The sequence below is a fragment of the Cervus elaphus genome, chromosome 22 (assembly GCF_910594005.1).
Source record: "Cervus elaphus chromosome 22, mCerEla1.1, whole genome shotgun sequence".
Lineage (NCBI taxonomy): Eukaryota > Metazoa > Chordata > Mammalia > Artiodactyla > Cervidae > Cervus > Cervus elaphus.
Genome location: NC_057836.1, coordinates 922351 through 943335, shown reverse-complemented (window position 1 = coordinate 943335; position 20985 = coordinate 922351). Strand labels below are relative to the sequence as shown.

At 66.6% G+C, this 20985-nt stretch overlaps 2 protein-coding genes across 5 annotated transcripts; both read left to right on the top strand.

Annotated features, from left to right (window-relative positions):
• The first annotated feature begins 8168 nt into the window (after positions 1-8168).
• On the top strand, positions 8169-16748 carry LOC122680566. 4 transcript variants are annotated; one of them, XM_043882094.1, is made up of 3 exons: positions 8169-11921; positions 15272-15426; positions 15972-16748. In XM_043882094.1, exons 1-3 carry the CDS (start codon positions 11643-11645, stop codon positions 16033-16035), a joined length of 498 nt encoding a protein of 165 aa, XP_043738029.1. In that variant the 5' UTR covers positions 8169-11642; the 3' UTR covers positions 16036-16748. The 4 variants fall into 3 exon arrangements, 1 of the variants encoding a protein (XP_043738029.1); XR_006336720.1 differs by having other exon boundaries at positions 8169-11218; positions 15272-16748; XR_006336719.1 differs by having other exon boundaries at positions 15272-16748.
• Positions 16749-16771: 23 nt separating this feature from the next.
• PIM3 (Pim-3 proto-oncogene, serine/threonine kinase) lies at positions 16772-19868 on the top strand. Its single transcript, XM_043882095.1, has 6 exons — positions 16772-17115; positions 17252-17361; positions 17450-17500; positions 17597-17966; positions 18466-18642; positions 18721-19868. Exons 1-6 carry the CDS (start codon positions 17031-17033, stop codon positions 18906-18908), a joined length of 981 nt encoding a protein of 326 aa, XP_043738030.1. The 5' UTR covers positions 16772-17030; the 3' UTR covers positions 18909-19868.
• The last annotated feature ends 1117 nt before the right edge of the window (positions 19869-20985 follow it).

Genomic DNA, 20985 nt, shown 5'->3' with positions numbered 1-20985 from the left:
CCAGCTGCCCGTCAGTCCGTCTCCTCGTCTGTGTGTCCCTCTGAGCCGGAGGCCCAGGCTTCCAGTTTTAAGGCAAAGCCGCTGTCATCTCAGCCCCACAGTCAGGGCGGTCTCCTGGGGGCTGCCCTCTCTGGCACCGTGCGCCCAGGTCACATGGAGACGGATGCCAGAAACCCTGGGTGATGCCTTCCAGCAGAGCCCAGCCAGGCCCCACCCGGAGACCCCCGACATCAGGAGACACATGTGGGGAAGGGGGTCTGTTAGGTCACGGCCAGTAGGGGCGTCCGTGAGGGCAGCCTCGGAGCTAAGACCCAGGGGCACAGAGAAGGCCAGTGCCAGCCGCGTGTGGGAAAGAAGGGCGGGGGCAGAGGGCAGAGAGGGCGGCCAAGGTGGCCTGAGGTCCCCTCCTGCCCGAGGGCCCTGTAGGGTCTCAGGGTCAACGGTCACCAAGCTGCTGCTCCCCAGGCCGTGGTTCCCACACCGTTCAGCCAGTGGGTCCGCCACGGCGTGGGCAGGTGTGCACATGTGTGACTCACCCTCACACCAGCCCCCACACGTTCTCACACACACGTGCGCCGGCGCAGGAAGGGCCCCGTCCCCCGCACCCCTGTGCCCGCGTGTGCCGGACTCGGGGCCTGCCCGCCCCCCCCACTTCCGACTCACATCTGCTGGGGGCGGGGGCGCAGCTGGCTCCCTGGGCGCCGGCCCGAGCCAGCCTGCCCCGTGCAGCTGGGAGGTGCCACTGGGTGCCTGGCGCTGGGCAGCAGTGGGACTGCTCCCCGCCCCCAGCCTGCACGGAAGCGGCCTGCCCCGGCCCAGGGCCAGTCTGCCTGCTCTGGCCGTGACCTCCGTCCTGTCGGGCAGGTGCCTGTCCAGGGACGTCAGGGAGGAGGGACGCCGTGGGCACCGTGGCTCCGTGAGCCCTGGGGTCCAGCCTTCGGGCAGGTGCCTGATAGCCCTTGTACCATCCGCTGCCCACCTCTGCCTGCCCACCTGCATCCCTAGGGTGGGCAAGAGGTGATGCCCACCAAAGGGGAATGCCCCGGCCTAGAGCGCTCCCCCAAGCTGGCGTCTTCCAGGCCCGGTGGTCAACCCTTGCCCACCCACATCCTAACACGGCCCCGTCTTCAGGTGGCTGGTAGGACGGTGTTTGGACCCCCACCCAAGCCATCTAGTTTCTCGTGGTCTTTCTTTGTTCAGCCATTGAAAGAGGAAGGTGCTGAGCTGGGTCATGCCAGGCCTGGCCTGGAGGGGCGGGGCTGAGGCCTGGGCAGTGACCGTCCTGGGCTCACGGGCAGCCGACGCCTGGGATGCCCCGGCCCGTGCTGTGGGACGGCTGTGTCCAGTCTGCTTTCTCCACGGGGACAGAAAAGAGCATGTTCAAACCGTGGCCACGCACGCTCCCCGAGCCCGCCGGCCTCCCCGCCTCCAGCCACACGCCCAGTGGTTCTGCTCAGGACACCAGCCCAGCCCGTGCCATCCAGTCGCAGTGGGAAGTCCGGGGTCAGAGGGCGCTGCAGGGCCGGCCCGGCGACTGACCGGGACCCCGGGGGGCTGAGGGGCCTGGCCTCGGCCCCCTTTCCTCCCCAGAGCGCGGCGGGCGCTGCTTGCCCTTGGTGGGCACGAAGCTCCCACCGGGGGTCCCCACCACAAGAGCGTGCCCTTCCCTGGCTGAGAATCCAGCTCAGGGGTCGCCCCAGCAGGACAGGCGTCCATGCCAGTTACACACACGGGGACCGGAGGAACGGCCGGTGTGGTCCACAGGCCTCCCGCCCTAACGAGGACCCCAAGGGCCCCCACTCTAACGGCCACGATGCGCCTCAGGTCTCCACACCCCGGCGCCCACGCAGACCCTGTGTCCTCCCACGGGTCCCTTGCTGGAAGCCCGCAGAGCCGGGCTGTCCGCCTCCCCCCGACACAGACGCTCGGCTGTGGGCTGGGAGCTGCCGGTGGCAAGAGGTCCCCAGGCGGGCTGCGGGCGGAGCAGTAGGGGCAGGACCCGGGTCACTGCGGGCCCCTTGGCTGCCCTGCCGGCCAGCGTGGGGTGGGGGCCAGGGAGGGTCATCCAAGCGAGATGGGGCGGTGACAAGGACTCGGGGGATGATGGGCGCTGGGCAGGTTCTGGACCCCGGCCCACCTTATGTGGCACCCCCTCCCGTCCAGCAGGCAGCAGGACCCTGCGGCTACTCCTAAGGCCCTGGCGGCCTCCTGTGGAGGGACCCACGTGTGCAAAGCTGTGGGAGGCCCCCCAGCCAGTACCCGGATTGACCACACCGATGCCACCCTGGTCGAGACGTTCCCGCGAGACCGCGGCCCTGCTCAGCGCCTCGAAGCAGGGGGAATGGCCACACCTGGATTCCAGGCCCACGGGAGCCGGGAGACAGCAAACCTGGGCTATTTTAGGCCATGAGGGCTTGGGGTCACTTGCGATGACTGCAGGACGCTGAAGGAGGAGCCGGCTGTACATGTGACAGGGCAGCGGCCAGGGCGTCCGGGCGAGAGGGCAGTGCCCGCCCGGCACAGGGTGGGCAGGTCCGGAGAAGCTGCTCCGATGAGGGGAGCCACGCACGTCTCTGTGGACCCTGTAGAGGCAACGGCGGCGGAAGGGGGGCTCGCGGGGTGGCGGGAGGGGCCAGAGGACAAGGAGCGGTCAGGGTTTGGGGGGCGGGCCATGGGCCGGCAGGGGCAGGCAGCAGGGAGGGTGTTTCTCCAGCCCCGTCCAGCTCCCTGAGTCTGGGGGGGACGGGGGTGGGCAGTGGGGGCTGGGGATCCCAGCTGGGTGAGGAGGACAGTGAGGACGGCCAGAGGGCTTCGGTGCTGAAGACTGTGGGCTCCCTGATCAGTGGTTGGACCCTGCGCTTCCACCGCCTGGGGCACGCGTTCAGTCTCTGGTCGGGGAACTGAGACTCTGCAGGCTGCACAATGCAGCCAAAACACACGCACCCACACACGCACACACACACACTGCCCTGAGATCCCACCTCACGCCCACAAGGATGGCCATGACCAAAACAAAAAGAACCAGGCAGATACCAAGGATGGGCAGGAGGTGGTAACAGGGCGCCCCGTGCACCGCTCACGGGGATGTAAAACAGGGCGTGCAAGCTAAGTCCCTTCAGTCGTGTCCGACTCTTTGCGACCCCATGGACCGCAGCCCTCCAGGCTCCTCTGTCCATGGGACTCTCCAGGCAAGAATCCTGCAGTGGGTTGCCATTTCCTTCTGCAGGGGATCTTCCCTACCCAGGGACCGAACCCGGGTCTCTTGTGTCTCCTGCATTGGCAGGCGGGTTCTTTACCACAGCACCACCATAGAACGATGCGGTTCCCCGGGATGGGCCTGACAACACACACCACCCAGGGTTCCGCTCTCGGGTCCGTAACGTCTACAAGAGCGGAAAGCAGCATCTCCCACAGGCGCCTGCACACACCCGTGCTCACGGCAGACAGAGGTGGGATCCGCGTGTCCATCAGCGGGTGCACGGGGAAAGGAGATGTGGTCTCTCCACACGGCGGGATATTAGCCCACCTTCAAGAGGAAAGGGACCCTGACACATGGGTTCAGATGCTGCAGTGTGAATGGACCTTAAGGACGTTACGCTGAGTGAAGTTAGCGCGTCAGCAGGGCAGCTTTTGTGCGATCCCACTTACACGGGGTCCCTGGAGGAGCCCGGTTCAGAGACAGAAGGAACGGGGGTGAGCACCAGGGCTGGGGGCAGGGGTGGGGACTCAGTGAGTAAGGGGGACAGTTTTCCTTCAGGAAGGTGAGAAAGTTCTGGAGGTGGTGGGGGGAGGTGGTTTCCCAACAAGGGCAGTGCTAGATGCCCCCAGGTGACACACTCAGCAAGTGTTCTGTTGTGGACAGTTTATCGCAAGAAAGATAAAAACAAGTTTGGTTGGTGCAGCGTTTCACCACTCGGGTAGGAGCGAAACACACAGGCCCCCATGACTTACGGATACACTGAGGTTACTGCCCTTCTCTTTGCCCTAAACTTGCTCTGCACAATATAAACGGTAACTTTCATGGCAGTGATTCTTAGATAAATTTAGCGTTCTTTCTCTTTCTATTTTAAAAAAAGGTTGGCCACACTGGGTCTTTGCACGGCTCCAGCTTCTCTAGCTGCGGCCTGTGGACTTATCTCCCCCACAGCATGTGAGGACTTAGTTCCCTGACCAGGGATTGATCCTTGGTCCCTACATTGGAAGGCAAACTCTTGACCACTGGATCACCATGCAAGCCCCAAAATTTAATGCTTTTTTATTTAGAACATTAAATCAACAACAACAGCAAAAAAGACTGACAAGTCAGTGCTCTTTCTGCATGGATGTTGCATTTAACAAAGTATTTTTTTAAAGACACTTTCTGGGCTTATCTCCCCTCCACCTCCTGAGGCCCCCAGCCCCAGGCTTGGGAGCTCACAGGTGCCCTGAGGTCCCCAGGGTGGCCCGTGGGTTTCTGGCTGGTGCTGTGTGTCCCTAACAGGCTTGGGAACCCCAGGGAGGGTGCAGAGTCACACTTGCGAAGGGCTGCTCCTGGCCCATGCGAACTGAGCCTCCCACCGTGTGGGAGGCAGGGCGGGGAGGTGTTTAGGCTACAGGAAGAGATGTAAACTGTCTCCTTAACGCTGGTCTGGAGGGCTCCCCTCTGCTAATTCAAGACCAGACCTTCTTTTATTTTTTTACCATCCCTGAAGGCCTGCAGCATAGCAGGAGACTGGACCCTGGAGAGAGCCGCCCCCACCCCTCCAGCCTCCCCTCCCTGCAGGTCCCCGAGCCCCATCTGACCATGCCCCTAGTGGCCATGCTCCCCAATGTTCAGTCCAACCCAGGGGGACCTTTGCCTGCCCCTCAGCACCCCATCAGCTCCTCCCCACCTTGATCTCCCAGGTCCTGCCAGCTCCCTGCCCATCCTCTCCCCTCTGCCCACCTCCCCTCACCCAACCTGGCCAGGCCTGGCCGCCTTCAGCCATCCCAGATGCTGGATACATCCCCTCAGAGTCCCCAGCCCGCAGGGACGGGCCGCCACCAGGAACACAGCCACCCCTGGGGACGGGGCCAGCCCTGGGAACACGGCTGCCACCAGGGACAGGGCGTGGGGGACGTTGTCCTAACAGGGCCAGAGGGGCTGGGCCTGGCCGTGTGGCTCCTGTGAGCAGCAGGCCTGTGAGGACCTCCTTGCAGACTAATACAGGCAGGTTACACACACACACACACACACACACACACACACATGCACAGGAGCGCCAGCTTCCTGGGTGCCCACGGCCTTCCAAGGAGCTCATTTGTCATGCAAATGCCCTCTCCAGGGGCCTCCCGAAGGGTGCTAGAGAGCTGTGGCCTGTCTAGGGTGGGGCCTGAGGTCAAGACCCCTTGGGTCCTGCAGCCCACGCCCCTGCATGGCGAGTTGAGCTGGGACCTGGCATAGGGGCCTCAGCTGCAGACCCAGACAGGCCTGAGGTTTGACCGCTCTGCAGCCTCTGCGCCCAGAGCAGCCGTTGCAGCCGCACCCTTGGAAGCCCCAGGCTGCCAGGCCCCTCCTAGCCTCCTGGAACTCCCCTGGGTGGAAAGGCCTGGCTTCACTGTTCTCAGCTGCCCCCTCCTCCCCCCAACGGGGGCGGGGGATACGGCCCACCGCCCCCGCAGCCGAGCCTGATAGGCCGTAGCCCCACCGGGTGAGCCCCCCACGCCTGCCCCTCTAGGGCGAGATTTGGGGTCCAGGCCTGGGCCCCGTGCTGGGGTCGGTCGGCCTCTGGGTCTAGTTGCTACCTTCAGCCAGGATGGCCAGGCCCGGAGACACGGGCTGAGTGACAGAGGCCACGGTCACCCCGTGGGCCTGGGGGAGCGGCCGCGGTGGAGCCGCGGGAGCCCGGTGGGCCGTTCTTCTGCCCGTGGGCCCGGGACCAGAACAGGGCGGCTGCTCGGGGTGCGGGACGCCGAGCGTCGCCACACAAGTGCCCGCAGTGTCCTGGAGCAGCCCAGCCTCGACCCCTGCTCCCCGAGACCCCGCCCCCGCCCCTGCCCACCTGTGACGCCCACCCCATGCTGCGACCCCGGCCCTCCGCGGCTCTGCACATTCGCCCGGCCACCTCCGGCCCTGTCGCTTGATGGCCCGGTGCCCTGACTGTCCCCCAACCCCAGCTCACACTACCCATGGACCCTTCAGCTCTTGCCTGGACACCCTGCCTCAACCTGCGCCCCCACTGTGCTCTCCTGCGTTCCCCGGAAGGCCTCCGGGCCCTGGACTCCCCAGCCTCACAGATCGGGGTTTCTGGCCCTGCGCCCCTTCCTGGCCTCCGCCCCCAGACCAGGTTTCTAGGGGTGGGAGACCCTCCCCACCAGCCACCCCAGGCCTGAGAGAGGGTCCTGAGAGCAGAGTCCCTTGGCAGCAGGGGCTGGCTTCCTGCTGGGGTGCCCTGAGGCGGGAGGCATGGCAGGAGGGCTGGACTGGGTCCACATCCCAGAGGTAGGTGCAGGCCCTGGGCCCTGCTGCCAGGCTGGGGCCAGGGCCCTCTGCTGCCCAGTGGCCCAGAGAACAAAGCCTCTGGTGCAGTCACGACTGCCAGGGTGTCCGGCTGCTGGACACGCCGGTGGGGAGGGCACTTGGGCTGCAGGTCATGAAGAACACGGCCCCCCGGTCAGGGCGCAGGATCCACCCGGACCCTTCCAGGTGCCAGGTCAGCACCCATGGGGCCCAGTGGGGCCGGACACAGGGGACCCACACGTCCCACCCAGGGCGTGCAGAGCACTCTCCTGGCCCCCGGAAGGAGCTGGAGCCTCGGGGCAGGGGGTCAGAAGAGGGAGGGGGGCGCCGGGGCAGGATGACCCGTGACTCGAGCGACTGGGAGGAAGGGGTGTCCTCACCAGCAGAATGGGGCAGGGCGGGGTGAGTGGCTGGCAGTGGGGAGCCGGAGGGCGGAGAGGCTGAGTCCACGGGCTGGAAGGGCCCTGGGGGGCGGGAGAAGGTAGGGGGTCTCTTCCCGCTCCCCACCCCCACCCCCTGCCCGGAGGCCCCTCTGTGCACCCAGCCCAGCAAGGGCCTTAGGCCGGCAGGACCGCTCAGCTCACAGGCGGGGAAACTGAGTCTGGGGCAGAAGGAGCAGTGTCTGGACAGACCTGGCCAACACAGACGGAGAGCTGGCCCGGTGGAACTGGTCTGACCAGGTGTGTGTGCGTGTACATGTGTGTGTGTACACGTGTGTGTGTGTGTGTGTGTGTGTGTGGACTGGAAGCCGGCCAGAAAGCAGGTGAACAAAGGCCACAGCCTGCGTCATGGGCAGCAGCTCGGGGCCACGGCCAGCGGCCCCCGCCTCGAGACCTGGCTCTGGGTGGGGGCTGGCAGACTGCCGTCCGCTCTTTCCAGGTCGGAGCCGCAGAGATGGCGAGCCAGAGGCCAGTGGTGGCCTGGGTCTGGCTGCGGCAGTGGCCTCCCTGCTCTATCCAAAGGCAGCCTGGCCAGCGCCCTCAGGGCCCTCGGTCACTCAGGGCTCCACACGCCCGGCCTCACTGAGAGGCCAGGGCCCGGGCTGGCAGCCAGGTCCCCTCAGGGGCCCCTGGTGTCCTGGCCGGTGGGCCTTCAGGAGGCAGACCCTCCACTGAGGACCCACGGCCGCCGCTCTGCCCAGCCCACCGTCCCGCCCGTGCTGTGGGCACCGTTCTGAGGGCGCTGCTCCAGCCTCCCCGACTCCAAGACGCAGCAACTCCCCAAACTCTCGCCCTGGCTGGAGCCATCTCTCCGCCCCACCCCATGGCTCCTTGACCCCAAAAGTTCTTCCGCAGGGATGGCTCAGGGCCAGTCGCTCCTGCTACTCACCGAGCTTCCCTGCCACCCCCGGTCCTGTCCTGGTGACCCCCGGCCCGGGTTTTCCAGCCTATGAGCTGGACAGCAGCACGCAGCCTCAGTGGGCACCTGTACCCGAGGACCAGGAGGAGGAGGGCCCATGCGGGCAGGTCCTGGGCAGGAGCAGCCCCCCGTCCTGCCCTGCCACCCCGCAGGATGGGCCTCGGCCTCGGGAGGGCAGCGAGGAACCGGGATCCGGGAGCTGGACCAACAGCACCCACCTCCGCGCCCAGAGCCGGTTCCTGCAGCTGCCCCCGAGGTCAGGTCAGCGTGGCCCAGCCTGGCCCGGTGTGAGTTAACATCGGAGGTGCAGGGCAGCTGACAGGGGGTCCCTGCCGCCAGAAGTGGGCTCCGGGCGCTACCACCTGCCACGCACACGGGCGCCTCCCTGCACCTTCCCAGGGGGTGAGACAACCAAGGGAGCCACGGGAGGTTCTGGGTGCGAGTGGCATGTTCAGGAGCAGACTCCAAACACTGCCTCAGCGGGCCCAGGCCTGGCGTGGGGGGCCAGGAAGGATCCCAGGGTCAGGGCAGCGGTGGGGGCCCCTGGGTCAGCTTGTTCCCCTGCCCCATGAGGCAGCCTCAGCCCTGGGTCCCCAAGCAGCTGACTCGCCTGCCTGGGAGGGGCTCTGGGCCTGGTCGAAACCCTGTACTGGCGCGTCTCAGAAACCGCGAGTCAGCGGCTCCCCGCTGCCAGGCCTGCCACTGGGAGCCGCCCAGATGAGCGTGGCGGGCAGAGGGCTGGGATGGGCATCACTTGGGTCCCCGTGGGGCCCCAGCTGGGAGGCAGCAGGGAACCAGGCTGGCACAGGCTCAAGAAGGACAGAGGCGGAGGCTTTGGCCCGGTGGGGGTGGGGGTGCCCGCCTGCGTGCCTCCGAGCAGGCTCAGTCGTGTCTGACTCTCTGCGACCCCGTGGACTGTAGCCCACGAGGCTCCTCTGTCCACGGGATTCTCCAGGCAAGAATACTCGAGTGAGTTGTCATTTTCTTCTCCAGGGGATCTTCTGGACCCAGGAATCGAAGCTTTGTCTCCTGAATTGGCAAGCAGACTTTACCACTGAGCCGCACAGGAAGCCGGGGGCACCTGCAGCCCCCCTCAAATCTCAGCCAGCAGTGCTGGGGAGTGACTGAAGGGCCCACTTCACTGATGGGAGGATGGACTCTGCAAGGAACCTCCGGGGTCACGGCACCCACCCCCGGGGGCCACGTGCCCTGACCCCTACCTGGAGCCAGTCGGGCCGTGAGAGGCCAGGCCCCCGAGAGGAGTGGACGGTGCTGGCGCAGGGGCCTCCATGGGCCTGCTGGACATCCTGGCCACCACACCCCCACCCGGCTCAGGCGGGCCCAGCAGGCAGAATGCCAAGGCTGCTGCCTGGGGTCAGGCCTGGGGCGGGAGCCAGGCGGCCCTGAGCAGCAGGAAGTGAGGGGCTACGGGCCTGGGATGGGGGTTTTCTGGGGGTGGGGAGCCTGGCCAGAGAGCAAGTGCAGAATTCCTTCCATTCCTTTCGTTTCTCTGTGATGACTCAGCAGCTGTCCATAGGCACTGTCTGTCCCACAGGCCTAGGGATGTGCCCGCCGCGAGGGGGGCTGTCATAGTGCCCCACCCCGGCTCCCCCTGCCGCTCAGTCCCAGGTGCGCCCACCCCCCAGCTGCCAGGCACCCACGCTCCGGGCTTGGCCTCCTTCCCGCCCAACCCCAGCCCGGCCTCCTGCAGACCTTCCCAGGGACCTGGCCCTGGGGCGGGGCGCATGCCTGCCACAGGCCCTGCCCCCGGTGCCCCCATGGGGTGAGCGTGGGGCAGGGGGAGGGACGGCCGCCGTGGGCTTTTGGGGCTCCCCTCTGGACAGGGGTCCCGCACGTCCAGCCCTGGCCGCATCCCGTGCAGCGCTCTGGTCTCCTCCCTCTGGAGCGGGTGGGGCGGCTTCCCCGTGCCCCCTGGGGAGGAGGGGCCGGCGCTGCACGCCTGGAGGCCGCCTGGCCGGGGTGTCCGGCCGGGCTGGCACGGGGCCGAGGGGGAGTGGGAAGGAGATCCCAGAAGGGCACGTGGACGGGGGGCCATCGGGTGTCTGCATGCCCACCCCCGGGGCTGCACGGGCCAGCCACTGCGTGTGCACATGTGGGCGTGTTGCTGCCTGGGCCCTGAGCCTGGTTGACCAGCCACTGGGGCGCCCTCCCCCAGGCCCTGAACACCCCGGCACTGGAAGCCAGTGGGAGTGTGGGGTATTCAGGGATGAGCTGGACAGGAGTTGCAGGTGCCCCCTTTAGACAGGCCCACTCAGCTCCTGCATCCCACCCGCCAGCCACAGCCACCTCCTGGGAACCAGCCCGGTCACCCGTCCTGAACCAGATGCTCTGCCCAGGCCGCCTCGGGCCCCAGGAGCAGGCTGCCAGGGAACCCTGGGCAGAGACAAGGACAACTCCCACTTGGGCTTCAGGGGTCCTGCGGACTCGCCCAGTCGGCGCTGAGCCTGAACTTGGGGGGCTGGCCCAGAGCTCCAGCAGCCCTGGACACCCCTCGTTTCGCAGCTCTTGCCTCCTTCCCTCCCAGCCCCCAGGACTACGCAATCAGCCAGGAAAGGCCGCCAGCCTAGCTCCGGGTCACCAGACTCCCACCCCCATCAGCCCCCACAGGCCTGGCCAGCAACCCCTGAACACTGCCGTTCCCAGCAGGCAGCGCTCTGATCTGAATGCCCTGGGCCCTTCGGTGCCCTGTGCAGACTGGCACTGGGCTGCCCCTGGGAACCAGACTGGGTCCCTCCAGCCACAGCTGCAGTGGAGAGAGTATGGAAGGCCCCATGGGCCCCCCAGGGCCTGTCTCACAGGCCTGTCCCCTGCTCTGGCCTGGCTCCACACTCGGCCTGCGGCCACCAGGGTTCAGCGGCTGCCCACATGCCTGGGTCTGCTCCAGCGGGCGAAGAAGGTCAGCTGCTGCTCGGGTCGGGGAGCCTGGGCCCCAGTGCAGGGCTCTGAGCCCCACGAGGGTAGCCCTCATCAGTGCAGCCTTCTTTCTCCTCCAGCAGAAGTTGGACCACGCTGTGTCTTCCTTGGAACCAACGACCCCCCCCCGCCCACCGCCATGCCCAGGTGTGGGGGGCTCTTCCCTAGCTCTCTTATTTCGGAACCCTTAAAGGACCACAGGGACTGGGGTGCCAGGTTTTGGGCTCTGAGCTGTGTGGGTGCGGCCTGGGGCTGGCAGGGAGGGGCCGGATCGAGCCTGACCTGAAACTGTCATCCCTCCTGCTCTGCTTTCCAAGCCTGATCCATTCTTGGGCGAGGCTCCCGCCTTGGCAGTGACAGCCTCCTGTCGTCCCGGCCGGGCCAGCTGCCGCGCAGGGCTCACCCTTCTCCGGCAGCCCCCAGACACCGCTCTGTCTGTGACGCAGCGTGAGTGTGGAACGGGGGGTGCGTGCGTGTGCTGAGCCTGGGCAGTGACACAGCAAATCTTCGACATGCGTCTCCAAGGCCGTCACTGCGTCTTGACCCCTTGTTTACTGTGACCAGGCCCTCCCTGGTCCATGCTCTGGACAGCCTGAAGGTCCACTTGAGCAGGCAGTTTTCTGTGGCCTGAGTGTGGTCTGACCATTCATCCTGGGACTGAATGAAACTCCCCTAAGACGAGGTCATTCCTGCCGCAGACCCTGGGCCCCAAGGTCTCCACGGGCCCCTGGCCGGCTCCCAGCGGCACAGCTCTGACCCCGCCTGGCTGCACGCCCCTCCCCCACCCTGGTTCAGCCTCCAGACTTGGCTGCGCTCTGCCTGCTCCTCCAGGACGCCCCCAACGGGGGCCCCGCATGGCCCCTGGAGCCGCATGCAAGCCAGAGGCACACACAGGCTGGCTGGTCCAGCCCCCCACTCTGCGGGGGTCCCCCTGCAAGGCCGCCTCTTCTGTATCCCTTCCTCGTCCACGCTAGGGGCCAAGCAGAGGGGACGGCAGGACCCCACCCACCCGGCACCACCCACAAAGGCCGCCCGAGGCTCCCTGGCCGGGTCTCAGAGGCTGCGTCTGCTCCTGGGTTGGGGCACGAGGCTCCTGCAGAGGGTGGCCCCACTGCCCCCAGCCCCCGGCCCCGTGGCCTTTGCCTTTGGGGTAAGCAGGCCCCTCTGCCCCAGTCCCACCCAAGCTGGGCTCCTCGGCACAGGTGGTGGAGCTGCCACTCTGCTGGGCCCTGCCCCGGGCCTCCCCGTCCAGGAGCCCCCAGGCTCTACCTGTGAAATCTGGGCCTGGACCCAGGACAAGTCTTAGGCATCCGCTGCACGCCTGGGAAGCACGTCTGAGGGGCTCTTCCTCCTGGCCTGCTCAGGGGTGGCCAGAGCCCCCTCAGATGGGGACCCTCGGACAGGGTGAGTGGGGTGAGGCCCCAGCAAAGTGGCCAGAGAGCTGGTCCAGGGCCAAGGCTGTGCCCACTGCCTGGGGTGGCCTGGCCCCAGTGCCTGACGGAAGGCCGAGGTGAGGAGACCACCCCTGCAGGCGCAGGCGGCCCCCGCGTCTGGTCACTGCTCCCGTCACTGCCACCCCCGGGCTGGGGTGGAGCGCTCTAGCCCAGCTGGGTTTGGGGTCAGATCCACCAGGACTCCAGCCTCTCCCCAGGTTGGGCCTGGGTATCCCACGGCACCGCTGCTTTTTCGAGGTCCCTTTGGCCAAGATCCAGGTGACTGCTGCGAGGCGGCTTGAGGTGGCATGCACAGGGGTGGCGGGAGGTGGGGTGCTGAGAGGAGGTGGCAGCTCTTGAACTTGGGCCATGGGTCAGGTCAGGCAGGGGGCTCCCTGGCAGGGTGACCTGGGCTCCCACAGGCTGCCAGCCACAGCCCCCACTGGCCCCGTGCAGGCCCGGCCCCGTCGCCTCTGGGGCGTGTTGTGAAACGCCGGCTCTGCTGGTTCCTCTCCCCGGTGGGTGAGAGGCCAGGACAGAGGCAGAGAAGGCCAGAGGGAAGGCCCCTCCTGCTTCAGCCCGGCCGCAGCCACAGGGACGCCTGTGCCGCGAGGCGTGCAGCCCGCGCCGGGCTGCAGAGCTCCCGGGGCCCGGCCTGCGGTCAGCCAGATGGAGCTGGGGTGAAGCTGGGCGCTGTCAAGCCAGGCCCCGCAGGCTGCAGAGGGCTCCGGCACGGGGGCGGAGGCAGGACAGGGCTCAGGGGCCCGGGTCACCAGGCTGACCCTGCCGGCGGTGTGGGTGCCGGGAAGACCTGGGAGCCGAGGGGGCGTGGACAGGGGTCGGGGGCAGGGAGGTGGTCCTCCGGGCACTGTCTGGGTGGAGGGGCACGGAGAGTCCAGGGCAGGGCCGAGCAACCCCCTGGGACAGCCAGGGTCAGCTGGAGAGGCCGGGTGAGGAGGCCCTGGATGCTGGCACAGGGACTGAGAGGGATGGGGGGACGAGGGCCCAGACCCAGAGCCTGTGCTGTCCCCGCCTCCCTGCTGTGACGCCCGACTGTGAGCGTGTCTGTAAGCATGTGATGGTGTGTGTGCATGTCCGTGTGTGTGTGAGTACCCATGTGTATGAATATCCGCAAGTGTGCGTAAGCATCCACGTGTATGAGTGTCCATGCGCATGAGTGTATATGAATATGCGCACGCGTGGCCGTGTGGGTACCAATGTGCATGAGTGTCCCTGAGTGTGTATGAGTGTCTGTGAGTACGCACAGGTGCTCGCGGTATGAATGTACGAATGTCCGGGGGTATGTGTAAGTGTCCACGTGTGTGAGTGTCCTTGAGTGTGTAGGAGTGTCCATGAACGCGCATGTGTTCATGATATGAATGTCCATGTGTGTGAATGTCCTTGAGTGCGCACACATGTCAGTGTGCATGAGTATCTGTGAGTGTGTGTGCACGACTGTCCGTGAGTGTCGTGTCCATGAGTGTCGCGTGTCCGAGAGTGTATATGAATGTGTGCACGAGTGTCCGTGAGTGTGTATGTGTGTGGATGGGAGACAGGGTGGAGACCGAGGCTACCTGCCCTCTAGCCTCCTCTTCCTCCCTGATCCAGGGAAGACAGCCTGGCTCTGGTCACCATGGCAACAGCTGCCCCTCCTGTCCTCAGGGCAGGGTGACCTTGTGGGGCTGTGCAGGGCCAGGAAGGGCTGTTTCCAGGGTAGGGCGGGGCTGCAGCCCCCCGGGAGGATCCACGTTGCTCCCCACACTTAGGAAACACCTGCCTTGAGAAGACACCAGAAGCCTGAAGAGGCACCTGGCCTCCTGGCGAGGCGGCCCCTCTCTGCAGCATGGCCTGATGCACGCGGGTGCTCACAGCATGCTGGCCTGAGCCGTGGGCATGCCCGGGGTGGTGGGGGGCCAAGGGACCAGGCCTGGCCTCTGCCATCAGCAAGGTGGCCTGGTGCCTCAACCTCAGCTGAGCCCTCTGGGAGCTCCTCCCACAGCTGCAGGAGTGGCCCCAGCTCTGCTGCCCATGAAGTTGCTGACCTGGGCCAGGCCTGCCTGTGAGGCCCAGAGCTATTTTTAAGGCCCAACGGATGGGCCTTCCAGGAACCAGGAAAAAACAGGCAGGGCTTGACATCCTGCCCTGCAGGGATGTGGCTAGGAGGTGGGTGTGGATCAGACCTGCAGTGAAGAGGTGGCCTGGGTAACTGACCAAAGGTGGTGCCTGGGGCAGAAGGGTGAGGGGCCCTTGGGGCTCAGACCTGGCTTTACCTTCCTGTGTAAGGAGGGCAGGAGCCCCACATCTGGGAAAATCCCTTAGAGCCTCCATGTGCCAAGCTGAGAAATGGGGTGGGCCATGCCTGCCGGCAGGGTAGGCACAAAGAAGGTGGGCAGCACCTTGCCTGAGTCCTGCCCTCTAGGCAGGGTCACCTCAGGCCTATTCCTGGGGCCAAACAGGACCTGAAAGAGGGCCCCTGCAGGACAGTCCCTGGTAGGGAGGGGCGTCTGGGTCCGTTCTGTGAGACCCTCACAGACGTGTGACCCTCAGGGACTCACAATGCACGCAGGACACACACACCACAGCACGTTTACAACACATAAAGAGTCTGGAAGAGATGAAGGCTCTGAGTAAACCTCCATCTCAGAAAAGAGGTCACTTCCTGCTCTCTCCTCCACTCCCAGACCAGGTGGGGGACCCCTCCCCACTCCCAGAGACCCCAGGGGCTTCCAGAGGTGGCTCAGCCCACCTTAGGGCTGGGGGAAGAGAGACACACCTCGCCCCTTTCTGAAGGAGAGTGAACCCTGCTCTGAGTTTGAGGAGACTCAGGGTCTTTGGGTCAAGACTCCAGAGCTGGTGGGGGGCAGGGGTGGCCCTCACTCCAGGATGCCGGCTTCCCAAGGCTGACTCCCAAGGTCAGGACACCCAAGGACATTCACATGGGGGGCTGGAGGCCCACAGGGGAGGCCACGGGGGGCTTTGGCCCCTATTGACAGAGTTGGAATTGCCGTCAGAGGCACATCTTGACACCGAGACCCAGGACACTCTACTGCAATCTTACCCTCCCCAGGACAGGACAGGCTATGGGTCCAGGAACCTGGAGCAGCCTGACCCCACGCGGAAGACCCTGTGGACCACCCACTGGTCCCCAAGAAAAACCCACAAGAAGATGGGAGTCTCTGGACTCCACTGCAGGGGTGGGCGCCCTGCCTTGGATCTGACCCTGTGAGTAGCTCTTACCAGCCCCAGGTCCGTGGTGAACTGGCCAGCCCTGGCCTCATGTCCACATGGCAGGAGGGCAGTGGACAGAGTTCCAGGGAGATAAGAACCCAAGAGCTGTACCAGTGCAAGGTCCACTCTCTGCCCTGAGTCAGCGACAGTGGCAACCAAGGGGTGTGACTTGGGGCAGGCTGGGCAGGCTGGCCAGGGCCTCGGAGGCACATGCTTGGAGGGCGCACCTGAAGGCAACCTCTCTCGGGTGGGCCCAGGGGTGGGGCTGCAATGATGTGACCCCAGCCTGGCCCCCAGGGGCCACACCGAGTATCTGCAATGCCAGAAGGACCAGCACCTTGACCTCTTGGCTCCCCCAATCCCCAATCCTCTCTAGATGGCTGTGGGAAGCAGTGGGCATCTGGGCTCAGCGGGGGGGGGGGGGGGGGGGGGTGGATGGGAAGCTGGCAGACGGCTGCTCACACCTGAGCTGCTCAGGCTGGTGGTGACCTTGGGCTGAGGTCGGCAACCGTGGGGCCGAATGGGTCTGTGCTGTATAGAAGGCGGAGAACGGGCTCAGGTCCAGACCACGGCCATGAAGACCTGGGCTGGTGCCAGTCCTGACACAGGCGGTCAAGGTGGCCTCCCTGGTAAGGTGGACAGCAGCTGGGCCTGGCAGGCAGCCAGGTGGGTGGAGCGCAGGGGACTGCCCTGCAGGCACGGGGACAGCGGGTCAAAGGTCCCCGGGGGCAGGCACGGTCAGGAAGGCCCTCGGGCTGCAGGTGTGAGGGCAGGCCGAGTGGAGACTGTGGTCCGGGGTGGGCAGGACGGAGCCTCACCCCAGGCGGGGGCTTCGAGTCCGGGGGCGCGGCCTGCCCAGGGGTCACGAGCACAGCCCGGGGCACCGGAAGCCGACTCCCGAATCCCGCGGCTCCTCGCAGCCCAGTCGCTGCATTCCCTGCGGGACCGCCGGCGCCGGACCGGTCTCGCCGGTGACCTTCCCAGCGCGGCCTGGGGCGGGGCTCTGACCGCGCCCCGCCCGGGCGTCGCCAATGGCTAGGCCCCGTGCCCTTCGCAAACGCGGGCTCCCATTGGCTCCCGCGGCTCCGCCCCGAGCGCGGGAGCGGGCGCCCGTGTGCGCGCGTAGGAGTGACGTGTGCCACCGCGCCCCGCCGCGCCGTGCGCCTCCGCGGCCTCGCTCCCGCTAGCTAGTCCCAGCCGGCTCGCCGCGCCCTGGGCCTGCCCCGCCCACCCCGGAAGCCGCGCCGCTGTCCTCGCGCCACCGCCCGGGCGGAGGGGGCGGGGCCCGGCTTGGCCCGCCCCCGCGGAGGGATACGTGCGACCGTGGCCCAAAACCCCCGGGCGCGGCGGCCGGCGCGTGTAAGCGGCTCGGCTTGAGGCGCGTCCGCGGGGTACACGCGGGGCTTTGCCGGGCACTGCGCCGCGCGGGCGGCCTCGCCCGAGCTCGGAGGCCGGCTCGCCCTCCCGCTCTCCGCGTCGGGGCTCCGCGCGGTCCCGGGAGGCCGCCCTCCCGCGTCCGCCGCCGCGCGGGGAGCCGGGCCGGGCGAGAGGCGGCGCGGAGACCCGGAGCCGGGGCCCGCGCCCGGCCGCCGCCCGCGATGCTGCTCTCCAAGTTCGGCTCTCTGGCACACCTGTGCGGGCCGGGCGGCGTGGACCACCTCCCGGTGAAGATCCTGCAGCCAGGTATGCGGCGGCGGGGATCTGGAGCGCACTAGGGTCAGGGGGCCGGGGGCCTGGGGCGCACTAGGGTCGGGGGGCCGGGGGAGACCGGGGGCCGGGGTCCCCAGCTGCCCCAACCCTGCTTGTGGGCTCCCCACAGCCAAGGCCGAAAAGGAGAGCTTCGAGAAAGTGTATCAGGTGGGCGCCCTGCTGGGCAGCGGCGGCTTCGGCACGGTCTACGCTGGCAGCCGTATCGCTGACGGGCTCCCGGTGAGTCTGGCCGCCGGGCACTCGGGATTCTCGACCCGCGCGCGTCGTTGCGTCCTCGCGGGCCTGACCACTGGTCCCCTCTCCCCAGGTGGCCGTGAAGCACGTGGTGAAGGAGCGGGTGACCGAGTGGGGTAGCATCGTAAGTGCAGGCGGGGGCGCCGGGCGGAGAGGGGGCGCCGGGCGGAGCCGGGGGCACGGGAAGCAGGTGGAGTGCGCTGACCGCCGTGTCCCCTAGGCCGGCGCGGTTGTGCCGCTGGAGGTGGTGTTGCTACGCAAGGTGGGCGCGGCCGGCGGCGCGCGCGGGGTCATCCGCCTGCTGGACTGGTTCGAGCGGCCCGACGGCTTCCTGCTGGTGCTGGAGCGGCCCGAGCCGGCGCAGGACCTGTTTGACTTCATCACGGAGCGCGGCGCCCTGGACGAGGACCTGGCGCGCCGCTTCTTCGCGCAGGTGCTGGCCGCCGTGCGCCACTGCCACAGCTGCGGGGTCGTGCACCGCGACATCAAGGACGAGAACCTGCTGGTGGACCTGCGCTCGGGCGAGCTCAAGCTCATCGACTTCGGCTCGGGCGCGCTGCTCCGCGACACGGTCTACACCGACTTTGACGGTGAGTGCCCTCTCCTCGGAGAGGATCGAGGGGCTTGCAACTGTTGGGACCGCGCGCCGCGCCGGCTCGCTCGCGACCACGGCCAGAGTGGGCTCTCGGGCCGTTGTGTCCGGTGGGTGGGGGCGCGGGGTGGGCTCGGGACTCCCTTGGCCCGGCCGGGAGCCCGGCGCCGCCGCGAGTCTTTTATCCGCGCGCGCGCGCGCGCGAAGCGTGGGGGCGCAGCGCAGAAATGCCCGCATTGCGGAGCCGGGGAAGCCGGGGCTCCCCGCCCCTCCCGTATCCTCACCTCACATCTGTTTGTTGTGAAACCCGAGCCCGCGCTCACGTGACCCGCCGCCCGCGCCGGGCCAGCTGGGGGGGCGGGGCGACCGGCAGGCCCCGCCCGCCGGGGTTTTTCCAGGGCAAGGAGGGGCAGGCTGTCGCGGCGGCTCAGGCCTCCGGGTGTGGATTGCCGGCCGCTGCCCCGGGGCGGGCGTGCTAAGCCCCGCGTGTCCTCCAGGCACCCGCGTGTACAGCCCCCCGGAGTGGATCCGTTACCACCGCTACCACGGGCGCTCGGCCACCGTGTGGTCCCTGGGTGTGCTGCTCTACGACATGGTGTGCGGGGACATTCCTTTTGAGCAGGACGAGGAGATTCTCCGGGGCCGCCTCTTCTTCCGAAGGAGGGTCTCCCCAGGTGTGTGAGGGGGCTGGGCCTGCCGCGGGGCGCAGCGGGGTGCGGCAGGCCTCCTGCTGATCCTCTTCTCCTCCTCAGAGTGCCAGCAGCTCATTCAGTGGTGTCTGTCCCTGCGGCCTTCGGAGCGGCCCTCGCTGGACCAGATCTCTGCCCACCCCTGGATGCTGGGGGCTGAGGGGGGCACCCCAGAGAGCTGCGACCTGCGGCTCTGTGCCCTCGACACCGACGACGGGGCCAGCACCACCTCCAGCAGTGAGAGCTTGTGAGCACGGCCTGTGCCTGGCCCCGGGGCCGGAGGGACCCCCTGCCCTGACCAGGTTGTCTGCTCGTTTACGAAAGCAGTGATCTCTGACCCCTGGTGACCTTTGCCTTTGGCACCAACCCGTTTCCTTTGCTTTGAGTGCCTTTTCGAACGCTGCTCTCATGGGACTTGGTTTTCTCAAGCTCTGTCTGTCCAAAGACACTCTGGACCAAGCCAGGTCCTGCCTGCCCTCCACCGGCGCTTGACCCGAGACCGTCCCTCTCCTGTGTCACTCCGGAGGGGGCCCTGACCCCCCCCCCCCCGGGCGCCTCTGCGTCTGACATGTTGGACAAGTGGACAAGGAGCACTCCTGAGTCCTGTGGCCTCGTCTCACCTGGGCACAGGGTCCCTCGTGACCCCCCCCCCCTCAACCAATGTCTCGGTGTTTGTCTGGGCACGACTGTGCACAAGCAATGCAACGTTCAGGCCTTGCTGCCCACCCACCCACCTGATGTGTGTGCGTGTGCAGACGTCTTATTTATGGTGTGACCCCAAGGAGGGCTATTTATTGTTTAATTTATTTGTCAAGGTTCCTCCCTCCCAGCAGCCCTACCTCCTTAAGGCCCGTGGGCGGAGGAGGGGGTGGCTGTGCGTGTGGACCCCAGGCCCCAGTCCTTCCTGTGTCTGTCAGAAGGTGGGCTGGTACAGCGGCTAATTTAAGGGGCATGGGTGACCCTGCCACCTTGAGGCCCTGCGCCTGCGGGGTGGGTTTTAAATTATTGACATTGTACAGTCTGCTTGTTGGCTCTGGAGGTTGGGGGTGGGGGGACAGAGTCTCAAGCCTTTAATTTATTTCAGCAGCTGTGTGTTTGCGATCCCGGTGTGTGCAGGCACTGTGGATAGGGGCTTCTTTCAGTTTAAAAGTGAGGTGTCTGGAAATCATATTTTTTATACAGGTATTTCAATTAAATTGTTTTGTATTAAACGGACGTCCTGTGTTTTCTGGGTTAGTCTGGAGTAAGAGGGGAGGAGGTTTGGGGAGAAGGGGCCTCTGGTCTCCGTTTAACACTCTTTGCTTTTTTTCTGGGGAAGGCAGCAGTGTGAGGGGCTCAGGCGCTTCCCTCCCAGCTTTGGCCTCCCTGCCACCCCCTTCTCTGACCTGCTGCGCCCTAGGGAGTGGGTAACACGCTGTGCCTTCAGGGCCCCTGGGAGAGGAGCAGGGAGCTGGGTCTGGGTGGGTCTAGCGGGGGAGGTCATTGCCAACCCTAATCTGGAGCCTTGTTTGGCAGTGGCCCCAAGAGGCTGAAGGATGGGTAAAAGTCTGCCAAGAGGCGGAGACTTGCAAGTGCAGAGAATGCAGGTGGGCGTGGTTGGGTCTTGGCCTGACAGGTGGTGGGCAGGAGCCGTGGCCAAGTCCAGGTGGAAACACGTGCACCAGGGTGTGAGACCAGGGGGGCTGCGGAGGGTCTGGCATTTACAGGGTCTGTCCAGCTCACAGGCCTGCTGGAAGGCCCTGGGAACAGACCTGGGCCAGAACCGTTCTGGGCTCAAAGGTTAGAGCAGAGGCAAGAGATTGTAGAAAGTGAAGCTGGAAGACCCTTCTGGGGGGCAGGGTTGGGGGGCTCCTGGCTGGGCCATTCAGGGATTCAGCGGCTCTTCGTGGCCTGCCTGGGGCCGGGGGTCTCCCCAGGGGCTGCTCCTGAGGCCTGGCATCCCAGGGGCCACTCAGTGTGGGTGGGCGCACTGGAGACTCTGCCCATGGCCCTGGTCTGGCCAGCCTGCCCACATCCTCCCAGGAACGGGACGCTCAGGGTGGAGGACAGGGACCCCCACTCTGGTGACAGTGACCCCATGTCACTGTGATCCTGGTCCCCACTTGCAGTGGAGGGTGCTGGGCTGGTCTTGGGCACCCTGCCCATTCACACCCCATGCTCTGTCTGTCCATCCGTCAGACCATCCAGCTCGTCTTAGCATGGGGCCCAGTCCAGCCATGGGGAGTGGGAGGCACCCCCCCATCTAGTCTCCAGGTGCTGCAGCCAGCTGGGAAGGCGAGGAGGCTCCCAGAATCAGGGGCCCACTTGCCAGCAGGCCTGCGCCCCTGG

Bases quoted from the DNA above. Each gene is read 5' to 3' on its own strand.
- PIM3 (XM_043882095.1), top strand. From the start codon at position 17,031: ATGCTGCTCTCCAAGTTCGGCTCTCTGGCACACCTGTGCGGGCCGGGC. The intron at 17,362-17,449 runs GTGAGTCTGGCC...CCCTCTCCCCAG, and splicing joins GTATCGCTGACGGGCTCCCG to GTGGCCGTGAAGCACGTGGT. The intron at 17,501-17,596 runs GTAAGTGCAGGC...CGTGTCCCCTAG, and splicing joins TGACCGAGTGGGGTAGCATC to GCCGGCGCGGTTGTGCCGCT.
- LOC122680566 (XM_043882094.1), top strand. From the start codon at position 11,643: ATGCAAGCCAGAGGCACACACAGGCTGGCTGGTCCAGCCCCCCACTCT. The intron at 11,922-15,271 runs GTAAGCAGGCCC...TACCCTCCCCAG, and splicing joins CCGTGGCCTTTGCCTTTGGG to GACAGGACAGGCTATGGGTC. The intron at 15,427-15,971 runs GTGAGTAGCTCT...TGTGCTGTATAG, and splicing joins CCTGCCTTGGATCTGACCCT to AAGGCGGAGAACGGGCTCAG.